The 22,192-nt window shown below is 35.5% G+C and overlaps 2 protein-coding genes across 2 annotated transcripts in view; one reads left to right on the forward strand and one right to left on the reverse strand.

The window, feature by feature from the left end:
- Positions 1–13,027, forward strand: part of LOC114177716 (copper-transporting ATPase PAA1, chloroplastic-like) — a 28,165-nt gene extending 15,138 nt beyond the window's left edge. Inside the window, exons 12-17 of the mRNA XM_028063193.1 lie at positions 5,845–5,977; positions 6,284–6,381; positions 6,772–7,012; positions 10,491–10,694; positions 11,183–11,263; positions 12,420–13,027. Of these exons, the coding sequence (XP_027918994.1) occupies positions 5,845–5,977; positions 6,284–6,381; positions 6,772–7,012; positions 10,491–10,694; positions 11,183–11,263; positions 12,420–12,644 (982 nt within the window). The 3' untranslated portion in view covers positions 12,645–13,027. The remainder of the gene's footprint in view (positions 1–5,844; positions 5,978–6,283; positions 6,382–6,771; positions 7,013–10,490; positions 10,695–11,182; positions 11,264–12,419) is intronic.
- A 274-nt stretch (positions 13,028–13,301) lies between these two features.
- LOC114177717 (potassium transporter 7-like) lies at positions 13,302–21,678 on the reverse strand. Its single transcript, XM_028063194.1, has 10 exons — positions 21,154–21,678; positions 20,803–21,031; positions 20,442–20,690; positions 20,146–20,196; positions 19,476–19,736; positions 16,483–16,535; positions 16,262–16,376; positions 15,902–16,156; positions 14,630–15,152; positions 13,302–14,284 (listed from the first exon to the last, which is right to left on the reverse strand). The coding sequence occupies exons 1-10, from the start codon at positions 21,415–21,417 to the stop codon at positions 13,747–13,749; spliced, it is 2,538 nt and encodes an 845-aa protein (XP_027918995.1). The 5' UTR covers positions 21,418–21,678; the 3' UTR covers positions 13,302–13,746.
- Between the last annotated feature and the right edge of the window lie 514 nt (positions 21,679–22,192).

Raw genomic sequence — 22,192 nt, forward strand, 5'->3', positions numbered from 1 at the left:
GTTCTTAGGGTCATAGAAAACAAAGTCAATAGTAAGAGATGAGAGGGATTAGGTAGTGCAATGTCACAAACTTGTTTTTGGAATCATGAGCAATGATAAAAAGATAATTGTCAGTAGTAGTAAAGAAAGAGAAAAGGTTGTAGTGGTAAAAGGATAATTGGCATCAACAATATAGTGAGAAAACATAACAATTACTAGATATATGATCAACTAACTAGAGTCACTGACTAGGCCAAGAGAAGAAGATTGATAGAGACAAACAAATGAGTATCCAATGTGTACTGCTAAGGCAACATTACTAGTAGATTGGCATGTCTCATGGCATTTGATAAAGTCTTCATATGTTGTCAGGGTCATAAGATAGATCAGCTTCCTACACTTATCAATGGTATGTCCAATGCGGTGGCATTGTTTGTGTAACACCCCATTTTTTTTGCTTCCTAAAATCTATAAAATTAACACGAAGTACATAATTTAAAATAAAACTTCATTCCTATTTTATTGAAAATCTCACTAAACAAAAAAAAAACATTGTTTTACAAAAAAAAGAAAAATTTATTGAAAAGGAAAAACATAACACTAAAAGATGATTCCAAATATCTCATGATATTAACCACTCTCTCTATTGCTATGCATATTTCTCAAAACATGTACGATCGTATGCTCCTGTCTAAAATACGATCATTGAAGGAGGAAACCACAGGTGGGTGAGATAACGTGAACAATAGTCTTCATCACATTATAAGTTTAAGTATATTTTCAATAAAAAATCACAAACTCAAATAACATATCATACAAACACATGTGTTGTCTACAATGCAAAGATCTCAGTCTAGAGGTTCCCAACTGCAAATCATGCATGTAGCTTACCAGCCATTTGCTCACCACAAGAGCTAGAACTCCTCAATGTTCCCAAAGTCTTATGGATGAAGTTCACTCTCTACTACTCCCTCGAAGAGGTTAATGGGTGAAGTTCACCAACTATACCACCAAGCAGAGTTACCAAGAACCCAAGACATCACCTCTTGCTGAGAGACACACACCAAACATGTCAACAATCATCGTCTGCACATACAAGGTTTCTCACACAACATCAATACACCAACAAAACTTGTTATATATTCAAAAATTCACAAATAAGATACAAAAACAAGGTAAAACATGTTAAAATAATTAAAATAGCTAAAACAGTTAAACCGTGTACTCTTAACTTCTTCCTTCCTCCCCATAAAAACTCAACCTTTAAAACATTCTCCCTTCTTTCATGACTTATCACCGTTTCTATTAAAATTCTCCTGCTAAACCTTGTCCTCTCATATATTTATAAGTTTAATATCTTTAAGGGAAATACAATATTTTATTCTCACTTATTAATATCGAACAATATAATAATATCTCATAATATCTAAAAATATCTTGGATATCTTTTAATTTCTAACAATATCTCATATATAACAATATCCAAGAATATCTCATAAAGTCTAACAATATATAAGAATATCTTTTTAATTGAATAATTTGTTTACCATCAAGTCAATATACTTGTTTGAAGACTGTTAGATATTGTTTGATATTATTAAGATATTGTTAGATATTGATAACCACAATATCAAACAATATCTTCTATTTAATCTTTTTATTTTCAGTTACTCTTTTTACTTGTACCTCTCTCTATTATAAATAGATTACCCTATGTATGGTTTATACACAAGGGAGATTAATCTCAATCCTTATTTTCTTTATTCTCAACATGGTATCTAGAGCTTAAGGTTTTTTTTTTCGCTACCGCTTCCTCCGCCTCTGCCGCCACCGCCGCTGCTGCCACCGGAGCCGCCGGCGCCGTCGCCGGAGCCGCTACCAGAGCCGCTGCCGGAGCCGCCACCACCGTCGCCACCGAGTCGTCGTCGCCGGAGTGTTAGTTTCGACCGACAACCATACAGTTCTGATCGTCCCTCACACGCCATTCGAAGCCGCGTCTCTTCCAATTCCTCCATGGCGTCTTCCGCTGCCTCTTTCAGTTCTGAAATCTCTTGTGTTTCATCCGATATACTTGTTATGTTCAACAAATTTCTCAAATGGTATAAGGATCAACAGTTTTCTAGTTCTACTGCATCTATTGCTCACACAGGTACATCTTTTGTTGGTTTGACTCAATCTTCTTCTCCTGGTCCTTGGGTTTTTGATTAAGGAGCCACTGATCATATTACTGGTAACAAATCTTTGTTCTCTTCTTTATCCTCTACTAATCCTTTACCTTCTGTTACACTGGCTGATGGTTCTAGAGTCTCATCTCATGGTGTTGGCACTGTTAAACTTTTTCCTTCTTTAACCATTGATAATGTTCTTTATGTCCCTGGGTCTCCTTTTAACCTGTTGTCCATCAGTCGCCTAACTCGTTCTCTTGATTGTGTTGTTTCTTTTACCAACAATTCTGTCTGTTTTCAAAACCGGAGTTCGACACAAGTGATTGGCACAGGATATGAGTTTCATGGTCTTTATCATCTCCGTCCTTCTACACACGTTGGTGCAGTTATGGAGTCTCCCTCTCTTATTCATGCTCAGTTAGGTCATCCAAGCCTTGCCAAGTTACAACAGCTTGTCCCTGCCTTGTCCAAATTGTCTCGTTTTGATTGTGAGTCGTGTCAATTAGGCAAGCATACTCGTACTTCTTTTCCTCGTAGTGTCACACGTGATGCTTCGTCCCCTTTTGCCTTGGTTCACTCTGACATTTGGAGTCCTAGCCGCGTTAAGTCTACTTTAGGTTTTCAATACTTTGTTACTTTCATTGATGATTATTCCAGATACACTTGATTATTTTTAATGAAACATCGTTCGGAATTATTTCATATCTTTCAATCTTTTTTTAATGAAATTAAAACTCAATTCGGTGTTTCTATTAGAGTTTTGCGTAGTGATAATGGTCGTGAATATCTTTCTCATTCTTTCAAACAATTTATGGCTTCTCACGGTATTCTGAATCAAACTTCTTGTACTTATACCCCTCAACAAAATGGTGTAGCTGAACGTAAAAATAGACATCTTATGGAAATCACTCGCACTTTTTTAATTCATGGTGAGGTTCCTGAACATTTCTGGGGTGATGCCATTCTTACTGCCTGTTATCTTATTAATCGTATGCCTTCTTCGGTTTTAACGAATAACATACCTCATTCCATTTTATTCCCTCATGAACCTCTTCATCCCTTACCTTTAAGAGTTTTCGGATCTACATGTTTTGTTCATAATTTTAGTCCTAGTCTTGACAAGCTTTCTCCTAGATCACATAAGTGTGTTTTCTTAGGGTTTACAAGATCACAAAGAGGATACAAATGTTTTTCTCCTTTTCTTAACCGTTATTTTGTGTCTGCAGATGTCACCTTTAATGAGTTCTCCCTTTATTTTAAAAGTCAATCTTCACCTCTGACTCCATCCAATCCTGACAACTCTTCTAATACCTTTAATGTTCCTATTGTTTGTGACCCTCTTACTGTGTCTTCTTCACCCTCGGTTCCTGCTCCACAGTCACCTGCTCCTCCACCACCTCTTCCCGTAATCGATCACAACCACCACCATGTGACTCCACTCCAGTGCCAACTACTCTATCTCCTCCGGCTCTAACACTTGAGTCTGACCTTCCCATTGCCCTCCGAAAAGGTATGCGTTCTACCCATAATCTCTCTCCCCATTATATTGCTTTAAGTTATTATCGATTGTCATTACCTTTTTATACATGTCTTTCCTCTCTTTCTTCTGTGACCATTCCAAAAACTGTCCGTGATGCTTTAGCCCATCCTGGTTGGCGTCAGGCCATGGCAGATGAATTAAGTGCTCTTCATAATAGTGGAACTTGGGAACTGGTCCCGTTGCCGTCTGGAAAATCTGTTGTTGGTTGCAGGTGGGTGTTTGCTATCAAAGTTGGACCTGATGGTACTATTGATCGCCTCAAAGCTCGTCTTGTGGGCAAAGGTTATACTCAAATTTTTGGGTTGGATTATGGAGATACTTTTTCCCCCGTGGCAAAGATGACTTCTATTCGTTTATTTATCGCCATGGCTACTCTTCAACAATGGCCTATTTATCAACTAGATGTTAAAAATGCTTTCCTCAATGGTGATTTGCAAGAAGAAATCTATATGGAGCAACCTCCTGGATTTGTTGCTCAGGGGGAGTCTTCTGGGATGGTATGTCGTCTTTGCAAATCCCTATATGGCCTAAAAAAATCTCCTCGGGCTTGGTTTGGAAAGTTTAGCAATGTTGTTCAGCAATTTGGTATGACTAGGTGTGAAGCAGATCATTCTGTCTTTTATCAACACTCGAGTGCTGGATGTGTTTACTTGATAGTATATGTTAATGACATCGCTCTTACAGGGAGTAACAACCATGGCATCTCTCAATTGAAACAACATATCTGTCACCATTTTCAGACCAAAGATCTTGGCAAACTCAGATATTTCTTGGGTATTGAGGTGACACAGTCTAATGATGGTATTGTTATATCTCAGAGAAAGTATGCCATGGATATTTTGGAAGAAACTGGGTTGATGAGTTCAAAGTCTGTTGATACACCCATGGATCCCAATACTAAATTTCTACCAAATCAGGGGGAGCCTATATCTGATCCTGAGCAGTATAGACGATTGGTTGGGAATTGAATTATCTTACCGTTACTCGTCCTGACATTTCCTTTGCAGTCAGTGTAGTAAGCCAATTTCTTAATTCTCCATGTGAAGATCATTGGAATGCAGTCATTCGCATCTTGAAGTATATTAAAAAATCTCTTGGAAAAGGATTGTTATATGGTTCTAATAACCATACAAAAGTTGTTTGCTATTCAGATGCTGATTAGGCAGGATCTCCTTCTGATAGAAGGTCTACATCTGGGTATTGTGTCTCCATTGGTGGTAACTTGATCTCGTGGAAAAGTAAGAAACAGAGTGTTGTAGCAAGATCCAGTGCAGAAGTAGAACATAGAGCTGTGGCCTCAGCTGCCTGTGAACTTGTTTGGCTCAAGCAATTGCTTCAAGAGTTACAATTTGGAGATGTTACTCAAATGACACTTGTGTGTGACAATCAGGTTGCTCTTCATATTAGCTCTAATCCTGTCTTTCATGAGAGGACCAAACACATTGAGATTGATTGTCATTTCGTTCGGGAAAAGTTTATGTCTGGAGACATCAAGACTGAGTTTGTTAACTCAAGTGATCAGTTAGTAGATATTTTTACTAAGTTTTTACGGGGGCCTAGAACTAATTATATTTGTAACAAGCTTGGCACATACGATTTGTATGCTCCAGCTTGAGGGGGAGTGTTAGATATTGTTTAACCACAATATCAAACAATATCTTCTATTTAATCTTTTTATTTTCAGTTACTCTTTTTACTTGTACCTCTCTCTATTATAAATAGATTACCATATGTGTGGTTTATACACAAGGGAGATTAATCTCAATCCCTATTTTCTTTATTCTCAACAAAGACAACATAGGATACTTGAAGAATAATATTAAATGAAACACAAAGTATTAAGTATTCAAATCTTAATACAGCTCTAACATCATCTACGTGTCTTGACGAAACTTCTTTTGGGTAATGTTCAAATGACACTTGGTCTATTGTTCTCAAACATGCTTATTTGTTTTGGTAACACTAAAAATAAGGGTTTATAGGCTGCTTTGGTCCAACAACTTTAAGAACAAAGAAGAAATGTAGATTATTTTGGGAAACATAGATATAGTGAGAAATCATATCTTTAGATTTAGCGCCTATACTCTGAATTCCGATTTTTTTTTTTTTTTGTTGCTTTATGCAACTAAGAGGTTATATAACCATATCTTTCTAATGCAGCCAAACTGAAGAAAATGTTTTGTCTGATATAGAAGTTCTAAGGCTAGCAGCTGCCGTAGAATCGAATTCCATACATCCAGTTGGGAAAGCGATTGTGGATGCTGCTGTGGCTGTTAATTGTCATAATGCTAAGGTTCCTCATCTTATTTCTTGTTAATGTTCTCTGTATTTGGGGTTATCTTATTGCCTTATTCAAGCATTTATCATTTCCCTGTTGAGATGAACATGACATGACCTGTTTAGCAACTTATCTTTGTCTACAGTTTGGTTACTATTTTACAGTCAGTATTTTAGTTGTCAGACTGACTAACAAGTATTGTAGAATTGAAACAGTGGAGTTATAAAGTATGCCTTTTATATTTCAAGTACACATTAGCTTCTTGTAGTGAAAGTTGTGAAGTTAAAACTGTCAGCTTATGCCTTACAGCAAATTTTACAGGTAATAGATGGAACATTCCTGGAAGAACCTGGGTCTGGTGCAGTGGCGACAATTGATAACAAAACGGTTTCTGTTGGTACATTGGAATGGATCACCAGGTAACTGGTTATTTGTCCAAGCATACACAATATATGATGTTCCTCAATTTCTTTAATATTTCTTATTTATTAGATTGAACACCTATCACTAATAATTGATAATTATGGTGCAATTCTTTCTACTTAATGATAACTCCAAATTTCACTATTCGATTATAACTTGATCCACCTAGTCTATTCCACGAGACAATTAAGACACCTTGCAACATTACTTTTTTTTTTATTATAGTAGATAATTCCTTCAAACAATTGCAGCATACCGGTGTTTACTTGCTTTAGACTTAGTTCTTTTCTCTAAGAGGCCAATAGCCTTCGCTGTATCTAACAAACATATTTATTATTTTTTCTTTATAAATTTCAAACCTTCAGCTGCTGATTTACTTTGTGCAGGCATGGAGTTATTGACAGTTTAGATCAAGAAGTGGAGAAATGTAATAATCAATCCTTTGTCTATGTTGGAATTGATGATACTTTAGCTGGCCTAATTTATTTTGAAGATGAGATAAGGGAAGATGCAAGAGACGTTGTTGACAGATTGACAAAGCAAAATCTAGGTGTATACATGCTATCAGGAGACAAGAGGAATGCTGCTGAGCATGTTGCTTCTCTTGTTGGAATTCCCAAAGATAAGGTGAAAGCCTTTCAACTATGATATAATTTATAATAAGATCACATGTATGGCTGAGATTTTAGTACAATATTGTTTAGATATGACTGTTGGAGTGCCAGTCTACACTTGGTCAATGCCAGATTGAAGATTACTCCATTGAAAAGAGGCTGAGAACTAAATATTGCTTTGTTTTATACAACCAAATCTCCCCACTATAAATGATCTTCAGCAGCTTTGAATCATCAATTGCTTAATAATCAGAAATTTTTACTTGTTCACTTTAGATGATAAGATACAAGGGTGGGTGGAGCTACACATGATGTATTATGCATAACCTCCCATGCTCAAACATGTGAAGTTTTATTTTCCTTCCATCGTAAGCTTACAATCATTGAAAAATCTATTTAAAAGTTATTCTACAAGGCTTGAGTTAAATGTGCCACCTATTATAGTTTGGTAGCAATAAAGCTTTAACACTGCAATTTTTCCCTCTCAATACAATGAGTAAATTCTCAATAACACTTACCTTCTCACTGTTGACTTTAACGATCCTTACATCCAAGTCAAAAAACTATTCTTGCTTGGGAGCCAAAGTGAGTTGTCTCCTTTGATAATTTTTGCAAAGAATGTGTCTTCTTCCTCTTTCCTCTCAATGTGGGTTGGAACTATCCCATCTATGGTCGCTTCATCTTGCAAAGACAGATATGGTAGACAGGAAGGAAAGGTCCTCCTCTTTAAGAGTTCTCTCCCACTGCAGAAGAATGGCTAACATAAAACGAATATGTTCATGATAAAAACATGACTCTGAGGAGGAGGATAACATTAATGCCTTTTTTGTTGGAAAGATAACCAATGAAGATTCATTTAAAAGGTCTAGGGTCTAATCTTGTACAATTAGGATTATGAGGCTGAACAAAAATAGCTCATTAGAAAACCCAATTAGGTAGACTTGACTCTAAGAGAAAAACAAAAAAAATTGACAATATGGACTAGGTAGGACTAAGGTCGTTTCAGGGAATAGACATCTTGAAAGGAAGGGCTCTAGCTACTTCTAGTAGATGATAGTTTTTTCTTTCTACAACTCTGATTTGTTGTGGAGTATTTCACATGTTCGGTTATGAACAATTATTAGGAGACAAATTTGAAGAATTCATGATTCACATATTCACTACCATTATCAAATCTCTTTCTTTTGATGCCTTTTCCAAATTGGTTCTGGATCAAGCAAAAGAAATTAATAGAGATTTGAAAGACCTCAAATTTACTTTTAATAACATGTCCATGTGACACAAGTGCAATCGTCAATAAAAATAACGAACTATTTTTCTCCAAAAATACATTATAATCAAGCCCCAAATATTGGAGTGAATTACATCAAATAAGAAATTACAAAGGGGATAGGATGCACAATGATACTTTAAAACAAATAGTTCATTTGAAAGACTCGATAGGCTCTATGGAAAACAAATGAGGAGACAAGGATTTGATAAGGTTGAATGATGGATGTCCAAGTCTTCTATCATGAAGCCATATTTGGGAACTTGCCCATGTTTATGGTGTTGCTTGTTGGCTTATGATCTTTGTTTTGTTTTGGTCCTCTGACTCAAACACATAATCCATCTTCCTCGTATCAAGGTTTTGAAATACGCAATAAGAACAAAAAGTTATTGAACTATTCAAATCTTCTATAATGTATGAACATAAGATTATTGGTCAGTCTAAAGTTATGTTCTTGGATCCATATATGGATACACTATCACCATTTGCAATTTTAATGAGTTGTTCTCCAATCCTTTTGACATATGAATTGAAGAGCATAGGAAGTGGAGTCACGTGATGAGTTGCTCCAAAATCAATAATCCAAATACTATGAGACATAGGACCAACAATTTCGAATGAACTCTTACCTTTTATGACTAAAGTAAATGGTCTAGAGAACTTGAGCATTCATATAATCGGTGCTCTCAAATGATCAATTTTCTTCTTATAGACTTTTATATCAACATCTAGTTGAGGTGAAGCAATGGGTTGATCTATTTCTTCATGTTCTAAGGTTGTATCACTTGCCCATCTCTGAGGTTCCTTTGTTGCCTCCCTTGCGCTCCAAGACTTTTTCTCTTCCGTGGAGTTTTGAAGCATGTCTCTTTAGTATGATTTGATTTTCTACAATGTAAACAATATTATCCATGATTGCCTTTTGCAAAGGATTTCCCTCCGTTGTTTGATCCCTTGAGGACTCCTTTTTTTCCTATTTTCATGGTAGAACCGGTGTTGGAGATTCCTCTATTAAGCATTACAACTCAAAGTTTCTTCCCCCCTTACAATAAAACATACTTTTGACAGAGGAGGTAATTTTTCTTTCCCTAATTAGGTCATATTCATGGTCCAAGACACGTAGGAATTTAAAGATTTTTTTTCTCTTTCCACCGCTTTAGCATGGGCAGCGGCATCTGTTTTGTGCATCTTCAAATTTTGGCACTGGTCTAGTTCAATCCACAACTCATTCAAATTTGTGATATCCTAATATAGAGAGGGAATCCTTTTTAGTATTAAACATTGTTCTCATTATCATAATAGACAGCAAAATCTTTCTTAAAAGAATGTGTTATTATGTCATCCCACATTTCTTTAGTAAAAGAATAAAACATATAGTTTTGACTTGACTCAGGAACCATGGAATATCACATTCATGTTATGATCAGTGAATCTTCATTATGCCCAATCACAAAATTAGACTATTTGATCCTGGTTATGCACCACCAATGTAATATAAGCGCGATTGTCCCTTGAGAAACCTTTGAATGTATTAGTTCCACTGCAAATAATTTTGCCCATGAAACTAGTACGAACCTACCACACTGAAGAATTTCACCTCAGATATTGAAAAAAATCACAAAACAAAGACATGACAAAGAACCTGTTTAGTAAAAGAAACGAGATAACTACTCAAATTGGAGCCAAATGGGATGTCTATACCCCTAGGAATGGGCTCAAAAGGTCCTGACAACCCTATCCATGGGGAGGCGAAGAGTGGACTTCATCAGCTCTAGCGCATGGGCTGCACATGCTGGTCTTAGAGAGAAATGAACATGAACTGAATATTTTTATTATTGTATCACACTTAGAACCATGGGTACAAGGATGCAGTTTACTACTAGCTGTTGTACAAAGGAGTAGAACAGTTTACAGGTAAACCTACAACCGTACAAAGAAAATAAGTTGTACAATACGTCTGTAAACTATACAAGTTAACTATAGCGTGTATACTAACAGCTGGTACTGGTGGCACGTGGCAACTCTACTGGGGTGCACCTTTCTAGCCCACTATTGACCTCAACAGTAGTGGCGATAGAGCAACAGCAGTAGCAGCTGTTTACTTGGCAGTGGAAATAGAGTTTCCGAGTTCAAGATCTCTAACCAACTTGAACTATACAAGGAAACGAAGAATTAATAAACGGGAAAAAAAAATTGTTTATTCAATGTCTGTTGCCATTTGCAGGTGCTATCTGAAGTGAAACCAGATGAGAAAAAGAAGTTTATAAATGAACTACAGAAAGATAAGAACATTGTGGCTATGGTTGGTGATGGAATTAACGATGCAGCTGCCCTGGCTTCTTCAAATGTTGCTATTGCATTAGGTGGAGGTGTCGGGGCTGCTAGTGAGGTGTCTTCTATTGTATTAATGCGCAACCAGCTGTCACAGGTCATTGTTATTTAATTAAGTTTTTTCTTACTTAAAACATTCTTATATTTGTAAGAAGTTATGTTCTATTCTATTCATTTGTTTTTGAAATATTTTATTATTTGACTTCATCTCTCAATCTCTTTTTATACTTGGGAAACAGCCGGTTTGATGGTCCTGTTGCCCTTGTCAATGAGCCTCTTAGCTTATAATCATTTTTGAAAGTTTAGAAGACCAACTTGTTGGAATGCTACACTAATAAAATCACTTTCGCATTTTTCTTCTAGTGCACTTAATATTCTAGGAAACATCTGGGTGTGGATTGAAAGTAGTTGATTTGCATGAAATACGTATTTTTACTTCAATTACCAAGGAATGATTAGGTTATGTTTTCAATGCCTTTATTTCTGCTAAGACACTGTATTATGCGCACCCAGAATACTTCTTGGATGTGGTTGATTTAGGCAATCGAATGTTAGTAGATAATTAATCTTTTTATTTAATTGCAGCTACTTGATGCCTTGGAGCTTAGCAGGCTAACAATGAATACTGTAAAACAGAATCTTTGGTGGGCTTTCGTCTATAACATTGTAAGTTCTTGTACCACCCAAACATAGAAATTGATCAGCGTGTATATCTAAGAATTTTCGACGTGCTTAATTCATTTTCATTACAATTTTTTTGTTCAATTTTTTTGTTTCGCATAGAAAAGTTGCTTGTTGAAATGTAGCAAATGTTCTTAGCATTTTCTATTTTGGTTACCAGCAAAAAACATTCCGGTGAAGGAATATGATTATAGATTGAAACAAGTTTAGTTATTAATGAACTATTAATTTACTACTATTAATTAAACGCGGTAAAACTTAACTTTAGGATATATATATATATACACACACACGTCAAAGTCAAAGCTTTTAGAGGTATGACATTAAAAAGTTGAGTAGTTCATGCGTGCCTACACACATATATATAACAAATAAAAGAAAATATTTTATATAAGAAAAGAAATATACTTTATATCAAGAATTCCTCTTTACATCCGTTTTATGTTTATGTACTGTGTTGTTCTCTTTATCTTCTTACTTTTGTGTCATTTTAACATTTAGAATGTCTAATAAATACTAAACTTAAAAAACACGATGAATATTGGAAACGAAACTGCCAACCTCACCGTACCGAGAAGTGTGGGATACAAATTGCATATAAGGGATATTGGTGTTATAGAAATCAATTAAGGTAATTAGGACAAAGACAAAGAAATTAAAGAAATTAGAGAAAATTATTAAAAGGGATCTCACCGAGTAATATCTCTCAAAAGTTTGGGGTTTAACCATGCGTAGTGATATATGACCCAAATAGTTTACTTCACCTAGTAGGGTAAGCTCTTGCTGGTAGTAGTTGTATGAATGAGACAAATCAAAGTCATGCTTCAAATTAAATCTAAGCTTTAAATATAGCAACTACTTATTCTGTCTGAGACAGCTTGAGTTTTAAGTGTTCGGCTTCGTTCATTTACAGTTAAGTACAACACTCCACATAAAAATCAAAATGCAAATACAATCGGGGTTTGAATTAATTTTGTTAACATGCAGTATCACTATAGATAATCTCCACCTGCTTCATGTACCAATTCAACTGAATATAGGACTGATACTTTTGTTGTTTTGATGTTTCTGTTGTTTGCGATTTTAAAATATCTGAAAAAATATTGTTCTATATTGTTATTGAACCTCTATCTTTATACAGGTAGGAATTCCAATTGCAGCTGGAGCGTTATTTCCCATAAATGGAACTATTCTGACTCCATCAATTGCAGGGGCTCTCATGGGGCTGAGTTCCATTGGTGTAATGACCAACTCGTTACTTTTGAGATTCAAATTTTCCTCAAAGCAGTCACAAATATATAGTACATCGCCAAATACCAAAATCCATGTGCCACAACAAAACCAGAAAACACGCCGACCTTACTAGATGTTGGATACACGCAGTACAACAACAGAATCTCCTCACGTCAGCTCGGTGTGTATACTGCCAACCTTTGATTTATGGTGTGGATGAAAGGAAACGGTGCAGATGAGAATTCAGATGTACAGAATTGAAAGATTCACGCCTTCGGGAAACAGCAAAAACTAATAAAGGAAAGAACAAATTGCACCAATTATTTTACTGGGTGGTACTTCTATTTATGAGCTCTCTAGCTCTAATGACAGGTTCATTATTCCGTGGTCTTTTGTTGTTTATAATAAGATCTTAAGTCTTCATCTCAAGAAAATGTGTTTTTAATCCACGAATCTTGGAGTTTGAAATCCATTTAAAATCCACGAACTGCAGTAAAATCCATTTATATTTCTGCATCTTAAAATATCTGCCAAGTGTAGTCAGAAAGCCTTTTAGAAAACAACTATAATTTCAAATAACACTTCAAAACGCGTAGTTGGGGTGAAAGTATTGGTTCCTCAGTTTTTTCAGTGTCCAACTATTAACTAGCGTCAATATCCAGAGCGTAATGGTCATGTACTTTATGTAAAAGAAATAAAAATCAATGACTTTTAAAATAGTTATTATCAGTTTTTTTTTTATCATAAGCTATTTTCTCATCAAAAACTAAGAAATCCACAACATAAAATCTTCCAGGGCAATAATCTCTTGTTCAATCAATTACTTGTAAGATGACATCAGGTAAACAGCTAACGCAAACTACAGAAATTTGTCTTTAAATAGTACAAAACTCGTGTTCGAGTGGAATTTGGCACATCCACAATATGTGTACATAACAGCCTACAGTTTCTTTTTGTAATGACAATTCTACATTTATCTTCTTTTTCTTTTCCTTTTTTTTTTTTCTCAAAGCTATGTCATTTCCATATATCTACAACCCAAGCTCACAACCATAAAAAAACATTGGAACAGGATCCAGATTATGAGCTAGAAAGATATATAGCAATTTGAGGACCCAAAAAAGTGACGATCATGCAAATAGAACTGCAAAATGAGACCTTTCCAAGACCAACTCACTGCTACCAAATTATAATTTGAAAATACCTGTCAAATGTTGGGGTCGGAAAATTGATGGTTAAACCATGTAAGTCATGCCAACCTGCATCAAATGTGAATGGGGTACACTTAAATTTGTGATCCCCCTTCGGCAGTTCTTTCTCAGAAAAGAATAAAAATAATTTATAATTAGCTTCTTGATAAACCATGAGTCTTTCCTAGCCCTTATATCCCCATGACCAAGAAGGTAAACCACTCCAGATTCTTTAGCCTTGCGTATAAAAGATAACTCTCTCTCAAGACTCTGCTCAGCATCAAGCACTGGGGGCTTAGGAGACTCAGGTGCATCCTCAGATGTGCTTGCTTCAAATTTGGGTATGGGTATGTTTGTATCAATAAAATCAGCCAGAAGAGGTACGCCAAGTGAATAAACACTCCCATTGGGAGCAATGAGAACCCTAGCACCAGAGTACTCATCCTCAGAATCAGAATCATCATCCCCATCACTCTCGAGTGACCTCTCCTGAGCTTCACGACGTATAAACTTCTCTAGGCTTTCCATCAACAGTTGCTCAAAAGTCTGGTGATTTTCTTTTCGAACATCTTTGTAACCATACCTGTTCAAAATGTAAAAAGTTCTGGTCCGGCTTATAGAATTGAGAAAAATGAAACTTTAATTAAAGTATATATTCCTGTTTATGACTGCTGAAAAGTGGCTAAAGAGCAACCATTGATTAACTCAAGTTAGCCACTTATCAATTGTTCCTGAACTAAATACTTTACCAAAAATCACATCTTGGTGACTTTTCCTTGTATTATTGACTATTTTCCTTGAGATTTCGAGTAAAGCTATAGCACAATTCCAAAAGTAACATGTAGACTTCTTTTTCACAACCCATTCCGCTTTTCAGAAAATGAAAAATGCGCAAATATCCCAAAATGTAAAATATTTAGCTTATTACCTGGCAATGCATCGAAATATATGATAGCTTCTCTGGCAAACTCGCCGAAAAAGGAACCTTTCACTTTGAGCCACCATAGGAACTGGAACATACTTAATACTCACTAATATAATCATAGAGTGTATAGCTGGAAGCGTGGTTAGAAAATGGCCAAAAATGCCTGGAATTCCTTTCACCAACTCATTATAGAGCAAACCAATTCCAGGAGCTCGTATTGTCCCAAGATTACAGCCTAATTCTCGCATCAAATCCATTGACAGTTTTTGCTTTACTTCAGTTTCATATTTGAGCTTGCTCCCATAATTCCATACAAACATTATAAAAAACATTAATCCAGCAAAGACCAATATGATCCAACTTCCATCAGTTACACTCCACAAAACTGATGAAAAGAAAGTCAACTCCAATCCCAGGAAGACTACTCCAAAACACAGCACTACAATGATGTGAATCTGCCATATAAGAAGCATAACAAGAGTTACTAAAATAGTGGTCATCATCATCACTCCCAGCTCAGCAATGCCTGAAAGAAGACAAAGAAACAAGCTGAAAACAAATTTGTATTTTATATAATTTTATGTAGTATATAGTAAAATAATAATAAAGGTAAATTCAGTGTATAAAAACCAATGAAAGATTAACTCCCTCCTCCCATCTAAGCAGTAAGAATCAAATTTTTATTTATGTATTCATTTTACACGTTTACACGTAAGGTGAAAGCTTGTCCTGAAGTAGACTGCCGGTTTTTAATGAGGATTAGTTCGACCACTAGGGCCAAACACCACATAAAGTTTTTGTTTGTTTCCAATCAGTGGGTTTTGGTAAATCCTTTTTTGAAGCTTTTGACACGACCTAATCTTGAAAACTAGTGACCTGCCAATTTGACCATATTCATTTGGAATAAAATGATAACCGCTACCTATTAAAAATGCTGTGAATGCAAGATAAAATATCTACATTTGTACAGAATGTCATTTTTCTGAAAATAAAGTCAGTATTTGTAAAACTGCACAAATGATGCTTTTATTTTATACACTTTATAGGTTTCTTAAAGAAAATTTGGTCAAGGCTCGAGCTCCAATATTATTATTCATCCAAATGTGATTATAAGACAGAAACTCAATGTCTTTCCAAGCAGTTGCAGTATCAACATGCATTGATCCCATAAAAAATGCAACATTATTTAAAATTTGACATGCCATGTGAATAGGCTGACAAAAATGACAAAATTATCTTTGAAATAAAAATTGAGAAACTGAAACAAAATCATACCATATGCATTTCCAATCTCATCAAGGCTGGATATAGTACACACAAACACCAAAGAAACAGCCAAGAGAAACCAGTTTATGACAGGGATATAGATCTGTCCCATAAATTTCCGAGAGGTATGAACTATCTTAAGACGAGGGAAACAACCAAGTGCAGCAGACTGTTTTATACAAGAAAATGTGGCTGTTGTCATAGCCCGACTTGCAATTAATGCAGCAATGTTAGCAATGAGGAAAGTTGGCCAGAATGCCCCACCTGCAGACACAAAATAGTCTTACATGAAAGTTCTGCAAAGTGCAAAGAAATGTCACTGGAAATGTTGACAAGCACTAGTATAGAAACCAAGTAGACTAAACTTACTTGGAACAGAAGAATAGAAGGCATCGCCAGCATCAGCATGGTTTTCCATAAGGTAAGCAGCTTGACCCAAATAACCCAACAGTAGGCACGGTAAAACAAGAAATACAAATGTAAGCTACAAAAAAAAACACCATCGGTTTCATCAGATATTAGCTTAGAAGACACAGAAAGTATAATAATGGAAACATAAGCTGTCAGTTACAACAGTCAGCATTCATTACCTGAACTGACCGTACAGGGAAATAGCAAAGATCTGCAAACATTGCCTCGGAGCCTATAACAAGATCCAGTAACAATGTTAATCAGCAGTTCAAAAAAATATGTACCATAGCAATTCCAAGACGCAAATTGCTTATTCACCACATTACAATACCAAGAGATTAGTTTCGAAAGGTGGGGATAATGTTGTGGATAGCATATTATTCGGATAAAAATAATCCCAATATTTCCACAATATTAGGAAAAAATATCTTCAAAATCTTCCGATTCTTAAGCATATTTATTTCCTTATTTTAAAGGATTTGAATATTACAAAAATAGAGATGATGAGAATGTAATTGGTATGATTAATATTGTTGGAGATCCTACATTGGCTAGAAATATAGCCAAATTATAGTATATAGGTATGTGCAAACCTCACCTTGCAAGTCAGTTTTGTACTTAAGTTACGCTTAAATTTCACTTTCTTAAGAAGGTATCAAAGTCATTCAGAGTCTACCCTAATCAAGTTTGTGCCTTCTATTGGGTTCCCCTCTAGTCTCACACTCTAGATGTCTAGTCCTTAGTGTGGGGTGGTGTGCTAGAGATCCAACATTGACTATAGATACGATCAATTTATAATATATATATATATATATATATATATATATTTATATATGTATGTGTGTGTGTGTGTAAGAAAAAACCAACAGAAAATTCAAATTCACGTTGGACATCCCACATCGACTAGAGATATGGTCAAATTAAAACATGTAAGTAGATGCAAACATTACATTCCAAAGCAATTTTCTGAAGTTGGGTTAAGGTTAAATTCCACCGAGTTATCAATAAAATAATTCTTTTCTTTTGTACATAGCTCAAGTGATATTGTAATAGAGCAAGCAATTTTGTTTGGAGAAAAATAGAGCTAGTGATGTTTTTGTGGTTGAAGTTTTGTTTCAGTATGCATTTTGGATTCTAACAGTTCCAATGCATCTTAGCTTTCAATTCATTCTACCATTGGAAGTCTTATCAAATGAGGGGATAGACCTTTTATAGGTGTGGGACCCTTCCGCTATCACATTTCCAATTGACATTCTAAAATCTCCACCTTCAGTATAGCTTCCAAGTTCACTAAGCAAGTACTCCATATCTAAAATAAAGAAGTCTAAAGCAAAGATACTACTTTTACATTTTAGAAATTAGAGATCTCATATCCACCAGTGGTATAGCTAAAATAAAATATAAAAGAGGGGCACAGATGTCACCTCACAAACCAATATTGAGGGTTTGATTTAGGTCTAAACCCAAAGTCTAAGATAGTACCAAAATCTATCCTTCATTCATTGAAAGGGTCACTTACCACCATATTATACACACATCAAGGCTAATAGTGTGAGACCTGAGAGATGTATTGAGAAAAACTCAAGTCCTACAATGAGTGCGTGGGGTTAACCAAAGAGCAACCCTTGCCTCACAAACCTGTTTTATAAGTTTAAATTAAGCTTAAACCCAAATTCTAAGAACAACATACATATATCCTACTCAAGGGAGATTAATCTCAATCCCTATCTTCTTCATTCTCAACAATATGAAAGACCTAGAAATACTCAAGTATTTCCTTGAGATAGAGGCTGCTTATTCCAAAAAGGAGATTTTCATCTCCTAAAGAAAATATGTTTGGTGATCTCCTCCTAGAAACAATTAAGTTGGGATGCAAACCCTCAAAAGTTCCCATTGAACAGAATCAAAAAATTAGAAGTGAAAAGAGCACTCTTATAGAAAAAACACAATAGCGGATACTATATGTTTCTGGGAAAAATTCTGGTCATCTAGAGAAGCAATAAACAACATAGAGTATCTTGTTCAAGTGCAAAAGCTAAATTTTGAGCCCCTACTCAAGGTGTGTGTGAAGGACTTTAGATGAAGATCATATTAGATTACCTTAAAATAAAAGTTGTCATCCATGTGCAATTGTACTATGATAATAAGTCAACCAACAACATTGCTCATAACACGATAGGACTTCATCATAACCAATGTGGTCATGTGGTCACAACCAATGTCGCTATCGGAAGTTGGGAATGATCGATATTCATTTACCAACTTCAGGGGAAGTGTTGTAAATAAGGGATTCCTGGAATAAAAATATCCTAATATCTCTATAGTTATCAATAAAAATATCCCTTGAATCTACACATTCATTTTAACTGATCTTATTTCCTCTTTTAAAAGTGTGTGGTTTACAAATGCAGGGGTTGAGAATGTAATAGTTATACTTGTAATCAATAAAAAAATTATTTTCTCTCTGTTTGCCAAGTCTTGTCATAAAATAATTACCGAACTGATGACTATTTGTACAAGTAACAATTGCATATCAGACTTCATGAAGTTGAATTGAAATCATCAAATATGAATATTTCACTTATTTAATTTTGGTCTTCCTAGACGTATACCCTCACAAATAAATTAATCGACCAAATTCAAACAGTGCTTGTGTATAATGAATCCATTCCCAACTTCTTGGATTTAAACAAAAGCTTGTTTGAATTTGTTCATTACTAATCTATTCATCCTATCAATAATAATTTTATCCCACACCACAGCTAGGAAGATCTAATACTTCAATGAACCTCGCATTCTAATAAAAGTCAGTAGGCATGTTATTCCATCTAAGATAGATAGCGAGCAGAAACTTAAGGCCTACTTTCTTTATATCAATAACCAATTTCCCCATACTGTGCCCATGTCCCAATGTTAAATTTTTAGTCAAGATGAATATTGGCACACATCCCAATAACATTCAAAAGATCTAAATCATTTCTATCAAAATCAACTCTACTCAACTTTAGAACAAATGAGAACTTGGAGATTAACCATTGCAATTTCTGGCAAACAATTGGTTTATAGATACAGAAAAACAAACACAGATTGAATTGAATCCACAAATATACATGAGAAGCAGAACATATATACTGAATAGACCATATCCATTATCCTACATATATGTGCTTACCAGTTGCACACAGAAGACAGCCCCCAAGAGAATACCACGCTTTAGTTGAATTCCTTGCAAAGAAATAATATATGTGAATAGGATTAAATGCCCTCAAGACACTGCTGTCATATTTAACAAGGTTGTATATACCAATGCCCGCCAGAGAACAAAACCATATAAACAAAGCAGGTCCTACAACAAGCCCCACTTTACTTGTTCCATATTTCTGTACACTGAACAAAACGATAAGGCATGCAACAGAAATCATCACCACTTCATCTGCATAATAGAGGGAAAAGAAGAAAAGATTAATTTAACTACACAAATTATGCTAAAATAAGAATATTTAGCCAAATTCATCTATAGTCTCCACCAGGATACCTAAACTATAAGAACCTCTTCCCATACCATTACACTTTGGTTGGAATAACATGCACAGCAAAAGAATTCTACCAATACATGACTCAATCTGTTCAATGCTAGGACCAAAGAATAGTTCAGACAATATTGTAAACAAAAAGGCAGCCTCAAACACTGTTACTGTTTTATAGGAAAAGCCCCAAAAATTTATTCCATAGAAGAAAGACAGAAATCAAAGTTCTCTAGTTGTGTTTGTGCATAACAACCTCAAATGCAAGGTTAATTAACAACTATCGAATAAACATTTGTTAATAGGTTAGCATAATACCTTGTTTAATTGCATCTACCCCCACCTTCAAACCATTAACAGATGATAGTACTGCAGAATGAAAAAGATATAAACCAAGAATTAATATGAAGAAATAAATAAAAGAAGTGGTTACTGAAGAACAACAGTGATCAGGTACAAAAGCAACAGGATGTCATTACATTACAAGTATATGACATTAGCATCAGTCAAACACAATATGACAAAATATAATTGTAAAAGAAGTTATAGAAGATATGACAAAATATAATTGTAAAAGAAGTTATAGAAGATATGACACAACAGCAGTAAGCAACCTGACATTGCCGGTGTAACCACCCCATTAGCTATCACCATGGAAATACCAGCAAGAACTAATAATAGTAGAATCCTCTTAAGAGTCAGCGAAGTCTCTAGTCTTTCCTTGATTTTTAAAGACCTTTCAAGCTCAGGAGATGGCACCTTCAGTCTAAAGCCCGATATTCGGGCATCCGATCGCAACTGATTGGGAAGAAGACTCACCTTAGCATTTCGACAAATCAACGAGTACAATGCAAACGTACCACCTGCGGTGGTTTTAAAATAAGCAAAAACTTGAGTGCAGAACCACATGTGAAATAGAAAAAAAACAGAAAATAATACCGAATATTTATCATTAAAACACCCAAGTTAACATACCTTCGCCGTCATCATTGGCCCAAAGAACAACAAGCACATACTTCAGTAAAGGAATCAAGATTAAAGTGTACAAAACAAGTGATAAAGCTCCAAGAATATCTTCATTTCCATTAATAGGAGCCTTCCTGAACATAACACTGAACGTATACAAAGGACTCGTTCCAACATCACCAAAAACAACACCGAGAGTTTGAAAAGCCAACAGAATCCCCTTCCCCACACTAATATCCTGCAACAACACACAAATCAACGACGACAACCAATAAGAGAGTGCAAACAACACAAGACAATGCGCATCACTAATACATCACAATTGAACGCTTCATAAGCGGAAATCAAACTCGGAATCACCTCGTAGTCGTTTCTCTGGGCGCCAGGAACCTCGAGAGCTTCGACATCAAATGAATCGATTCGAGGACCGGTGCGAACGAGTCTATGTTCGCCATTGTCCTCGTCCTCAGAATCAAATATAGGCTGGTGGCGCAAATCGGCGGCGTCGAAGTCCTCGATCTCGGAGGGATCGTCGTCCTCCTGGAAAACCCATCGCGATTCGTATGATTCGGGATCGCCCTCGCCACCCAGCGAATGAGAACTCTTGGTTTTAGGGTTCGCCATGGGAAATGAGAATGATGATGATTACTGATTAGTGATTAGTGATTGGGGTGAATTGGAACGAAATCCGGTGCTTAGTCGTAACTGAAATTCTGTGTTTGGGATACTGAATCCACAACCGCAACATGCGCTGGCTGTGTAGTGTCTTCGTCTCTGTGTGTATTAGTGTGCGTGGTGCAATGCACGAATTGAAATTTTTCGTGTCAAGAATCTCATCTATCTCTATTCATTATGAATATTTTCGAAATGCTCGGTGTAAGAATTATCAGTTAAAGAAAGAGGTGACTTTTTTCTTTTTTGGTTAAATAAAAACGAGAGAGAGGTCGGTGATAGTTCCGAATAGGGATGGTAACGGGGCGGGGACGGGTTTCGCTATTCTATACCCATTCCCGCATAAAAATTTCATCCTCATCTCCATATCTAAACCCAACGGATATCAAACTTTTTTCACATCCCCATTCCCACCGGGTTACGGGTATAATCTCGTACCCATACCCGTAACCGTGTTCTAACTACTTCAATATTAATTTTTATAAAAGAAACAAAATTACCGTAAAGAAAACATAATATTATGAAATATTCAATATTAGGAGGATTTTCTTCGATGCCAAATACCTTAAAATAAATTATAATTGTTTATATTTTATATTAAAATACCAAATAAAATTTCATGTGAACCAAAACATTTATTAAATTTGCAAACTACAACATTGATGAACTTAGTTGATAAAATTAAAAAATATTTCAAAAAAATATAAAAGGAAAACAAATATTCAAA

The sequence above is a fragment of the Vigna unguiculata genome, chromosome 3 (genome assembly GCF_004118075.2).
Source record: "Vigna unguiculata cultivar IT97K-499-35 chromosome 3, ASM411807v1, whole genome shotgun sequence".
NCBI classification, from domain to species: domain Eukaryota; kingdom Viridiplantae; phylum Streptophyta; class Magnoliopsida; order Fabales; family Fabaceae; genus Vigna; species Vigna unguiculata.